The sequence below is a fragment of the Danio rerio genome, chromosome 19, assembly GCF_049306965.1.
Source record: "Danio rerio strain Tuebingen ecotype United States chromosome 19, GRCz12tu, whole genome shotgun sequence".
In the NCBI taxonomy this organism is placed as follows: domain Eukaryota; kingdom Metazoa; phylum Chordata; class Actinopteri; order Cypriniformes; family Danionidae; genus Danio; species Danio rerio.
Window position 1 is genome coordinate 8,500,679 of NC_133194.1, and position 11,822 is coordinate 8,512,500.

At 33.4% G+C, this 11,822-nt stretch overlaps 2 protein-coding genes across 5 annotated transcripts in view; one reads left to right on the plus strand and one right to left on the minus strand.

The window, feature by feature from the left end:
- Nucleotides 1–787: 787 nt before the first annotated feature.
- Nucleotides 788–11,822, minus strand: part of mllt11 (MLLT11 transcription factor 7 cofactor) — a 369,559-nt gene continuing 358,524 nt past the window's right edge. Inside the window, exons 1-2 of one of the 2 annotated variants that reach the window (NM_001159984.2) lie at nt 5,683–5,944; nt 788–1,851 (exon numbers count right to left, since the gene is read on the minus strand). In NM_001159984.2, the coding sequence (NP_001153456.1) occupies nt 1,597–1,845 (249 nt within the window). In that variant the 5' untranslated portion in view covers nt 1,846–1,851; nt 5,683–5,944 and the 3' untranslated portion in view covers nt 788–1,596. Of the gene's footprint in view, nt 2,272–5,682; nt 5,945–11,822 lie in introns of those variants that run through there. The other variant, XM_073930951.1, reaches the window with a different exon arrangement.
- Nucleotides 9,148–11,822, plus strand: part of mindy1 (MINDY lysine 48 deubiquitinase 1) — a 24,597-nt gene continuing 21,922 nt past the window's right edge. Inside the window, exons 1-3 of one of the 3 annotated variants that reach the window (XM_005159451.5) lie at nt 9,197–9,375; nt 11,093–11,349; nt 11,469–11,822. The exon at nt 11,469–11,822 is cut by the window's right edge and continues 273 nt beyond it. In XM_005159451.5, coding sequence (XP_005159508.1) covers nt 11,487–11,822 — 336 coding nt within the window. In that variant the 5' untranslated portion in view covers nt 9,197–9,375; nt 11,093–11,349; nt 11,469–11,486. Of the gene's footprint in view, nt 9,376–11,092 lie in introns of all 3 variants that reach the window. The other 2 variants (NM_001100011.1, XR_012394643.1) reach the window with 2 other exon arrangements.

An 11,822-nucleotide genomic window follows, 5' to 3' on the forward strand; every position in this document is an offset into this window, starting at 1 on the left:
TTTTTACTACAGTAATCTGTTGTGTAGTACAATATACCCTATATAGTTTACAAAAACAGTGTAGTATGGGGTAGTTTGTTTACGTTAATATTTAATATAGTTGCTGTATTACCATTGCAGCTTTAGAATTACCTCAACAGTTTAACTCAAGTACTTAACTAAAACATTATAGCATTTACTACAAAATACTATAGTATTTTTCACGTGGATTATGAATATAGTCTATATTAGTCAACAAGGCGTTTTATTCATTCATTTATTTTATTTTCGTCTTAGTCCCTTTATTAATCAGGGGTCGGCACAGCGGAATGAACCACCAACTTATCCAGCATATGTTTTATCTAGTGGATGCCCTTCCATCTGTAACCCATTACTGGGAAACACCCATACACGATGGCCAATTTAGTTTATTCAATTCACCTATAATTCAAACTCCACACAGAATTGCTAACTGGCCCAGCCAGGACTCAAACCAGCAACCTTCTTGCTGTGAGGCGACAGCGCTAACCACTGAGCCAACGTGGCATTTTAGTCATTTAAAATAAACATAATATTTTGTTTGCTACACTCCATAACCTATTTGCAGCTGTGTAGCATTAGCAAAATAAACCACAGAAAAAAGGTAATCCATAATCAGTCACAATCTACTCCAAACAGTACTAAAGCCAGCGCTAAAACCCCCAAAAACAGGTGCACTTGTAACAAACGCCTAACAATGATAGTTATAAGTTAGTGGTGTAGTTCTCTCAACTTATAATCTTCAAAATGAACATTAAAAACAGAGACGTTTTGTGTTGATTTAGCAGCAAGCTCACTTTAGTTGGCATCTGACATTTGTCAAACAAAATGGGGGAAACATTAGCATTAGCATTTTAGCATTTCCGCTCAATACAAAACACCTTAAAAGTGAGATTCCACTTTAACCTAGCAAAATTATGCTATGTGTTCATTATACAATCAATTGGGCAGACAATAATAATAACATTTCAGTAAAACATTAGCGTTCAATCAACCCTTTTCTTAAAAAATTAAATGAAGTCCACCAATTTACCCTTATGTGCATGACCAATTGAGCAGTTAGACTTGACAAGGCGGTGAAATACAATGATGCCCTGACAGTTGTCTTACAGAGAACTTAGTCATCACAATTGTACTGACATGGTTTAACAAGAAATGCATAACACATGATTTTTTCGAATCAATTCATCAATACCAGATAGTAGATAGTAGAGAATTGGTGAAACTGCAGAGGTGTTAAAGGGATAGTTCACCCCAGAAATGAAAATTTCCTCACCATTCACTCACACTCAAGTAGATCTAAACCTTTATGAATTCCTTTCTGCTGTTGAACACAAAACTAGATAATATAAAGAATGTTTTAAACCCCTGACATCAATAAAAACAAGTAAATAAAAACATATTATTGAAAGCAACGGCTGTTTTCCTTCAACATTCTTCAGTAGACCTTCCTTTGTGTTTAGTACGGGTTTAGTACAAGTAGAAGGTGAATAAATGATGACAGGCTTTTAATTTTTGTGTGAGCTATCCCCTCAAACACAGATTTTGGGCCTGAAATAATAATGGCATTGCAGTGTCTTATAACAGCAGGCTGAAATCCAAGGTGTCAATGCTGGGGATGGGCTCCTTCCAGAAGTTGAAGGTGGAGAACTTGGACAGCTCCCGATCTTCGTCCTCGTCCTGTCGTGGGAAGCTCTTGGTGGACTTCATCTCCTTGGATTTGGGTGCGGAAATGCCCAGGTCTTCCAGCTCCGACAGGTCCAGCGATGGGATTGGCTGCCTCCAGAACAGGAAGGAGTCGAACTGGCTGCTGGTTTTGTCCAACATTTCGATCTGCCAAATCAGAGGAGATTGTGAAAACGATAACATGAGAATCATTTCAACTGCTAGATCATTTTGCATGGTTCATTGCCATTTCACTCATCAGTTTTCATAGTTTTCATTTTCTTAAATTTCATACAAGTAGAGAAGTAGACAGTTAGATTTAGGGGTATTAAATTATGAAATTATTTATCCTAAACAACAAATGTTCCTCTTTAACAGGCTTTAAAAGGAATCACTTTAATGTGGTTGTGTAGGTTTGTATTAATTCTATTGTATGCAGGATTTTTACTTCACTTTCATTTGTATGTATTCATTATTCATTTAGTATTTGTTGTAATGCAAATGTTTTGTCATTGTCTGGCAGCTAGCTCTCTGCAACTCTCACATGGTCGCCCACTGAAGCTAAGCAGGGCTGTGCCTGGTCAGTACCTGGATGGGAGACCACATGGGAAAGCTAGTTTGCTGCCGGAAGTGGTGTTAGTCAGGCCTGCAGGGGGCGGCTAACCTGTGATCTGTGTGGGTCCTAATGCCTGAGTATAGTGATGGGGACTCTATACTGCTCAGTGAGTGCTGTCTTTCAGATGAGATGTTAAACTGAGGTGACGACTCTCTGTGGTTGATAAAAATCCCAGGATGTCCTTCGAAAAGAGTAAGGGTTTAACCCCGGCATCCTGGCCAAATATGCCCACTGCCTCTGTCCATCATGGCCTCCTAACCCTCCCCATATCATAATTGGCTTCACCACTCTGTCTCGTCTCCACCAATCAGCTGGTGTGTGGTCTGGTGCAAAATGGCTGCCGTCGCGTCATCCAGGTGGATACTGTGCATTGGTGGTGGATGAGGAGATTCCCCCCAATGTGTAAAAGCGCTTTGAGTGCCCAGAAAAGCGCTATATAAATGTAAGGAATTATTATTATTATTATTTATTATCATCATTATTATTTAGGTAGAGGCTCTGAAAAGGCTTTTTGGGCTTTTACCTATTAATGCATATGATGGCTATTTTTTCTATTTTATTCCAATCTTTTTGTATTCTTGTGCAAATAAAGTAAAAAGTAACTAAAACCGAAAACTTTAGAAAATGTGTTTCAACATTTAAGTTTTCGATAGTCACCTTTGCAGAAGCTACAAAAATGTACATTTGTTAAAAGCGGTAGCGTTATGATACGGTCTATCGACTTGGATAAGTATTACACGTGTCCTAACTACACGCAATGCGACACAATTCCTTCAACAAGCAATTTGTCTGTCTGCATTAAACGCATCGCGACACGACAGAAACATTTAATATAAAAATATAAAATAAAAAAAATATCAGTATATATATATATATATACACATACACATACACATACATACATACATACACCTAAAACAATACACCTAAACACATTGTGACACAAAATATTTATGAACGTTTATGCTGGCAATCAGTTTGTGTTATGCTTGGTTTTATGCATAAGCACTATTATTGTCATAACCCCATCTACGCAATAAGTTTCAGCACAATCTTTTTAGTTTCTACAGAGTAAACCAAAAAGACTTCTACATTTGAATTAACACTAACATTTTTCTTTTTTGGGTGGGCTATGCTTTTTATGGTCAGCTAAAACAGAAATATTCCCTCAGAATTATTGTGTGCAACGCTGAAATCAACTTTGACAGAATGCTTTGCATTGCATGCCCTTCATAAACTTGTTTACATTTCCTCTCAGTGATCTTCTGACTAGCTGGTGATGGGCTATTTCAGTTACGTGCTATTTTCAGGGAAACCCGAGCAATTTACATCTGCAAAAGTACTTTTAGATGCAGGTGAAAGGGTATAACATTGTTATGTAAACAAGGAAAAAACATTATATTAATTACATTAATAAATCAAGTATACTGTAAGTGAACAATAGCTTTAAATTTAAATATAGGGGTATAATTAGACAGTTGTTGCACTTTACAGATGCAACTAATATTAACTATTAAATATAAGCTATTAGGTATACTATATTAATAAATATATTGATATTTTTTACTTTAAAATAATTATATATTTTTTCGCATTTTAATATTTCATTATAAAAGATCATATTATTATAAGTAGTAGTAAATTTGATAGAAAATTGAGAAATAAACATTTTATATTTGCAAAAAAAAATTTGCATATAGCTAAAAAAAACTATATATATATATATATATATATATATATATATATATATATATATATATATATATATATATATATATATATATATATATATATTTCAAATAAACAAATTATAAACTGTCCCTCCAGGATTTTGCAAGCCCAATAGTTCTTCAGAGATAAAAAATAAAATAAACATATTTCAAGATTGTTGTATGCTCACAGCAAAACAAGAACTGAAGCCAGCATTTTGGATGTATCCTCCTAAAAATCAATTATTTATGGCTGCAATTTATATTTAGATATATAATTTAAGCACAATATAATAACTATTAAATATAAGCTAATAAATGTACTATAGTAATAAATATATTATTATTTTTAACAAAACTTTTTTATTTTAATATTTCATTATAAAAGATCATATTATTGCTATTATTATTATTATGAAAAATTTATAAATTCATTAGAAAACTGAGATAATTAAATAAGAATTTTATTTGCAAAACAACGGTTAGCAAATGGCTAAAAAAAATGTATATATATATCCTCACAAAAATCAATTCTGTATGGCTGCAGTTTATATTTAGATAGATACTTTAAGCACATTATATTAATTATTAAATATAATAAATGAAATACACTATATTAATAAATATACTATTATTTTTTATTAAAATGTATGGTATGTATGTATTTTTTGCACTTTAATATATTATTATAAAAGATGATAATAAATTTATTAGAAAATTGAGAGAATTAAATAAGCATTTTACATTTGCAAAAAATACTTGGATACAGGTAAAATAAAAAAAAAAGACTTATTTCAAATATATTAAATTATAAAACTCTCTCCAGAATTTTGCAATCCCAATAGTTCTTGAGAGATAAACATCTTACAAGATTTTTGTGTATTTTTACAGTGAAACAAGAATTGAAGCATGCATTTTTGATGTATCCTCACAAAAATCAATCATTTATGACTGCAGGTTATTTTTAGATATATGTTTTATATTTTATGTCCCTGCAAAATCCTTAAGGGGGCTGATGAAATTATATTTTGTTATAAAAAGCATATTATTCAGGCTGACGACAAAACCTCATGTTCAATATCATATGGTGTCTTTTACTTAAGTCATCTAATTATACTAATATATTCTAATTAAATTCAAGACTACAGAACTAACATGTATACGAACAAAGAAGCATTATGGTTTCGTTCCCAATTAAACATTTCCTTTGGGAGCAGCTGATCTGATGATCCATATGAAACCTAAAAGTGCCACTAATTCTAATGAAGCTCATCTATAATTAACTGAAATTCTTATCACGTCGCGTCGTGATTTAGCTCCGGTCACACAATGCACGGACGGTAAACGCCCAAATATCAGAGACAATCACTGGACGAGACCCTTACACGACCACCATAATTAGCCTAGATGTTTTTTTAAGCATTTGACATGCACGTCTATTAAAAGAGAGGCTCTGGGGGCCCCAAAAATAGTGATGGCGCATCTCATGACAAAGCATTTCAGAGATGCTCCAACCAACAAACACTCATTACAAAGACATTTACCCATAAAACAACATTTTATTGAAATTAATATACATTTAATTCGCTTGTACATCATGCCAATGTAATTTTAATGCTTTAAATAGTTGATTTAAAATATACATATTGCTCTAGACAAAAATAATGCACCTACCTCTAGTAGGCCTATGTATGTGGTCGGGTTGGTTCTCTTTTGAATGCAAGCTGTTCTGTAATTATTGAGATTTGATGAAGATTAGACGGTGCACCCTGTTTAGTTGTCAATCTTCTCGCCGGCTGCTTAATGTGAACCAACCGCGCCCAACATCACTAGTGACTGTGCTGGGAGATTTGCATTCGCCCCGCCCACCTGCTGTGGCAAATTTGAGGAGTCAAGAGGACTAGCGGCAGGTGTATAAGTCGTGGGCGTGTCCCGTCTATTGTGTTGTGTTGTAGTGTGCTGCGTTTATGTGGTATGCTGCTTTTGTGTCTCTTTATAGTTTGCATTTGTTGACAACCCGTCGACCCCCATCGGGTTTCTTCAAGTGGAGTGGTCGTCTGTTGTTGGATGAGACTGAGATGCTGCTTGGTGATTGGTTGAGCTCCGCGTCCGTCAGGTCGATTGATTGATCCATCTTTCCACTCAGTGAACGTCCAACATATTGCACCCGAAATAGAAATATATTGAGGATTTCAGTGGAATAGAAATGTAGCTGTTGATCTTTAAAGCAGCACAGCTAGTAGTGTTCATTTGAATTCTGTGATACATATTCAGTGATGCATATTAAAATGTGAACAATGCTTTGGTGAATACAAATAAATAAATAAATAAAATACAATGTTTTAATAATTATGACATTTTAATACTTCATTTTAAAATATAGAATTATCATTATTTTATTTATTTATTATTATTATTATTATTATTATTATTATTATTATTATTATTATTATTATTATTATTATTATTATTATTATTATTATTATTTAATTATCAGTGGGAGCAAAGTTATATTTAAAGGTTGTGGCAATGAAATGAGGACTTTACATTTGCATAGCCAAAATGAAATATAAAACCACTACTTAAAATAAATTAAATTATAAAACTGTCCCTTCAGGATTTTGCAAGTCAAATGTGTGATTGAGATAAAGAAAACATTTAAAAAAAATGTATATAAAGAAAAAGATATAATGCTTTAGTGAATACAAACAAAAATAAATGAACAGGTAAATATTACAATCTAGTAATTATAATAATTATAAAGTATGAAGAAAAAGAAACAAATAGAAAGAATACAAAATGACAGGCTATAAAAATAAATAATGTTTGATAAAAATAATTTAATTAAATAAATAACCAAAGGGACTAAGCCGAAAAGAAAATGAATGATTAATAAATAACCAAACACAGTGCTATAAAGAGTAGACAAATGCAGCTATATAGAAGTTGCTCGTTATGAATTGTGTGAATTCTCTAAACAAAGTGGTTGATATTAAATATTAACAACAAATATCAATTCAACAATTACAAATTTGATAATAAATTATGATATATTATTACATACACATTACATACACCCTTCTATATAATCACATTACATTTCAAATCAGGAGCATCTATATAATAATAAGAATAATACAAAATAATATAAGAAGAAAAAACTGGTAGGTTTCCCAGAGATGGGTTGCAGCTGGAAGGGTATCCGCTGCATAAAAACTTGCTGGATAAGTTGGCGGTTCATTCCGCTGTGGCGACCCCAGATTAATAAAGGGACTAAGCCGACAAGAAAATGAATGAATGAATGAATGAAACTTGTAGGCTTCATAAAATTATCTGACTTTCTGCAACTGGTCAGATTGATGCTTAAAGTCAGGCACTTAAAATACACATAAAACACATCCAAGATTAAAATTATTATAATTGGGATTGCTGAAATCTAAACGTTTTTTAAAATATATATATAACTACACTCACCGGCCACTTTATTAGGTACACCTGTCCAACTGCTCATTAACGCAATTTGCTAATCAGCCAATCACATGGCAGCAACTCAATGTTTTTAGGCATGTAGACATGGTCAACACGATCTGCTGCAGTTCAAACCGAGCATCAGAATGGGGAAGAAAGGTGATTTAGGTGACTCTGAACGTGGCATGGTTGTTGGTGCCAGACAGCTGATCTGAGTATTTCAGAAACTGCTGATCTACTGGGATTTTCACGAATAACCATTTTTAGGGTCTACAAAGAATGGTCTGAAAAAGAGAAAATATCCAGTGAGCGGCAGTTCTGTGGGCACAAATGCCTTGTTGATGCCAGAGGTCAGAGGAGAATGGCCAGACAGGTTCCAGCTGATAAGGCAACAGGAACTCAAATAACCACTGTCCAACCTTGTGGAATATAATCCATGAAGGATTTGGCAGTTCTGAAGGCAAAAGGGGGTCCAAACCGGTACTAGTATGGTGTACCTGATAAAGTGACCAGTGAGTGTAAATTGTATTTAATACCCACATAGCAAAATATCTCTGGCCCTGCTCTGGCCCACACAATCAGCTTTTGCTTTGGCCCACATGCCACAGTGAATTACGGTGCATGACTGGACCAAGTCTGGCTTATAGACAAGGGCCAAGCATGGACCATATCTGGACCAAGTCTCAGCCAAGTTAATAACCCATAACTGAGCCTGCAGTGGGCCAGATATGTTGGTGTTTCATGACTGCAATGAAATTGATAAACCCATAAGTCATTACACTTCAGGCATGCTATGGTCGTGCTTTTTCTCGAAGTGACCTGATTGGTATAATTTATTTCTTTATTTAAAAATACAAAAAAATGTATTTTAAATGTGGGTCAAGCTAAGCCAAACATGGGCCACATATCATCAGTTATTAACATCTGGGCTAAATACTACATTCTACATCTGGCCCACCGCCATAAAGACGGTGCCACCTCTCCCTAACCAGGGTTATGTTTGGCCCACATGCTGTATGCCAGTGCTAGATGAATGTCTGCTGTGCCAGATTTATGCCAGATCTGGGCCAGAATTCTCCAATAGTATCAGGATGCAGCCTTTATAATGCAAGCTGAGATTGCATCACTCAGCGATGCAATGTCAGATACAATGCACTCAATAGAGTGAGTGACGTAGGGTTAGGGGTGGGGTTAGGTGAGCACATTAAAAAGCATTGGATGCAGCTCAGATTGCACTGCACCTGGTCTGCATCATTCTTTGCTACCTGGGTAGTGTATAGAGCTGATTATACATTACATTTTGACTAATTTTGAATAATGACACAAATTCCATATACTGTGTTTAAACAAACAGATACTCAACTTCAAACTTGTATATATACTATATATTTCATTATTTATTTAAATATTTAGTTAGTTTTGTAGTCAGTTAAAAGGCTTTAGTTTATACAGGATCTGCATTTCCATCCTCCAACCACTAGATGCCACTAAATCCCTAATATTTATTTGCACGCCGTTCTTCTTAAAATAGCAAAACACAATTTACAGCAGCTTTGTTTTTACCTATCTGACTAAGCAAAACACTTCACCAGGAAACAGTAAAAAAAACGATGGGTTTTAAGCAGTATAACAGCTTCCGACATGACGTCAGTGTTTACAAACACTGGCACCGGAAGTGAGACAGGCAAAAACAAGATTACGGAAAGAGTGGCGAGAAAGAGAGAGCGAGAGAGAAAGAGAGAGAGAGAGACGTGTGTCTGTATCAGCAGCACAGAGACAGCAAAAACCTCCGTATATCAGACAAACACTCAGTGCTTTACTGTAACTGTGTTTTACAGTTTATTTATTAAGGACAAAGAAAACATTGAGAGAAAACTCCACCTCAGAAACGGCGCTATGGTAAGTTGCTGCTGCTGCTGTAAGTAATGCAGGTTAAACTGCTGACTCTACGTTAACTCTTTAAAGATGGTTAGTTTACTCCAGTGTGCTTACAAACGCATATAACTCACTGACCAAAAGTTGATTTCATAATATCAATGTGTCGTCATATAAGTCTCTTAATGTTCTGACATTTTGCAATCCGTGTTGACAGTTTATTTTAAGTATTACCTGCAGTGTTTATGTTGTAATATGACAGCAGTTGCTCATTTGCTGCTAATTTTCGACTAGTTTCATAGTAGAATTATTCAGAAAGTTATTCAACCTCCAGAGCTTCACCCTTCAGTGATCAGGTGAAAAATAACCCTAGGGTTTTCAAGCACATATAATCATTCATTAAATTAGTTTGGCAAACCAAATGTTTACAAATATGGGCCTCCTATTCAGTGTTGCAAAATAGTGCAGTTTTGATTTGTAATTAATTTTGCTCTGAAAATCAACTGTCAACTTACATCTGTATCTGTTGTTCTGCACATTATATGTTTTCATTGAAAACATAATTAAACATACTTGTACCCTTTTATATTCAAAACTTGGGTGAAGTCTTTATTTTATACCTGTAATTCATTTTCGTTTTTTTAGCGCAGAAAACCAAATTATAATTTTTTGTAAAATAATATAATATAATATAATATACAATTTTAATATTATAATATAAAATAATATAAATTAATGTAATATACTATAATATAAAATAATATAATATAATGTAATATAATATAAAATATTACAATGTAATAATATAAAATTATGTAATATAAAATAATATAATATAATATGAAATAATATAATGTAATGTAATATAATATAAATTAATTCAATATAATATAATATAATATAATATAATATAATATAATATAATATAATGTAAATAAATATAAAATAATATAATATAATGTAATATAATATATATTGTATAATATAAAATAATATAATACAATATAAAATTAAAATAATATAATGTAATATAATGTAAAATCATATAATGTAATAGAATATAATATAAAATAATATAATACAATATAAAATAAAAATAATATAATGTAATATAATATAATATAAAATCATATCATGCAATATAATATAATAAATATAATATAATATAATATAATATAATATAGTATAATATAATATAATATAATATAATGAATTATGAAGAAAACCTTTTTGTCTACTTACAGGATTACGTTTATTTTACTGCCTACATTCAGATTAAAGAGATAGTTTGCCCCAAAAAAGAAACTTCTGTCATCATTTACTCACCCTTTATTTGTTTCAAACCTTGAACACAAAAGAAGATGTTTTGAAGAAAGGTGACAACCTGTTACCATTAGTATTAGACTTCCATAGTATTTGTTTTTCTGCAGCGGAAGTCAATGGTTACCGCTTTCCAGCTTTCTTCAAAACATCTTCTTTTGTGTGGAAAGAAGTGGAACCACTTGAGTAAATGATGAGTAAATTTTCATATTTTGCATAAACTAACCCTTTTAATCCAGTGACTGTTAGAATAATATACACATGTTGAAAATCCTTGATTGACATCCTCAAACGTTCCTCATTTCAAAACTTCATCACATAGCTTTCATGGCTCGTATAATTGCTATTATCCAGTAACTGTGACAGGCCTATTGTAGATGTGTAGTCAGTAAATGCTGACATGCTTTGTGTGCGTCCACAGAAAGCCTCCCTGTGACTCAGCTCTTCGCAGAATTGAGAAACTCAAATCAAGACAGAGGTGTGGTGAAAAAGTAAAAAAAAAATCCCCACTCCAACAGTTTTGTGCTCCGCATACCAGTGATGGATGTGGCATGAAGGCAAGGAAGTACTCCAGTTTTAATTTATAAAGGAACTCCTATAATATTTCTGGCTTTTTGGCACAAGCTTTCTTAGACGAAACCAAAGAAGTGGCTCCTGCAGAGATCTCTGGAATATGAAGTAAGGTTTATTTGTGCAGAAAGTAAACACACACTGCCAGATTTTGCTCTTATTTATTTTATAAGCTACCAAAAAGACTCTTAAAACTGTATTTTGCTATTTTAACTCCAATTTAATAGTCTCTGAGCTGTCAGGTCATGGCAGATTCTTGCGCAGACACCGTTGATGGTGAGATTAAAGGCTTTTCTGAAGGACAGCAGTTAAATATTACTAAAAATGAGGACTTGGAGCAAACTAAACCACAAAAGGAGGCCATCGCCAACACTGAGGAATCCTCAGCATGCGTTTCTCAAATAAAACAAGACCTTGCACCGTGTAAAGATCCTCCTACAACCACCACAGCTTCTCTTGAAGACGACGCTAAAGCAACTTCATCTGCATCGGTGACCAGTAAAAGCCAAGATGAATCAGAAGTCATCAACAGCCAATCCTACACGCCCAGCCAATCAGAAGCGACACCCAGTTTCTCCATG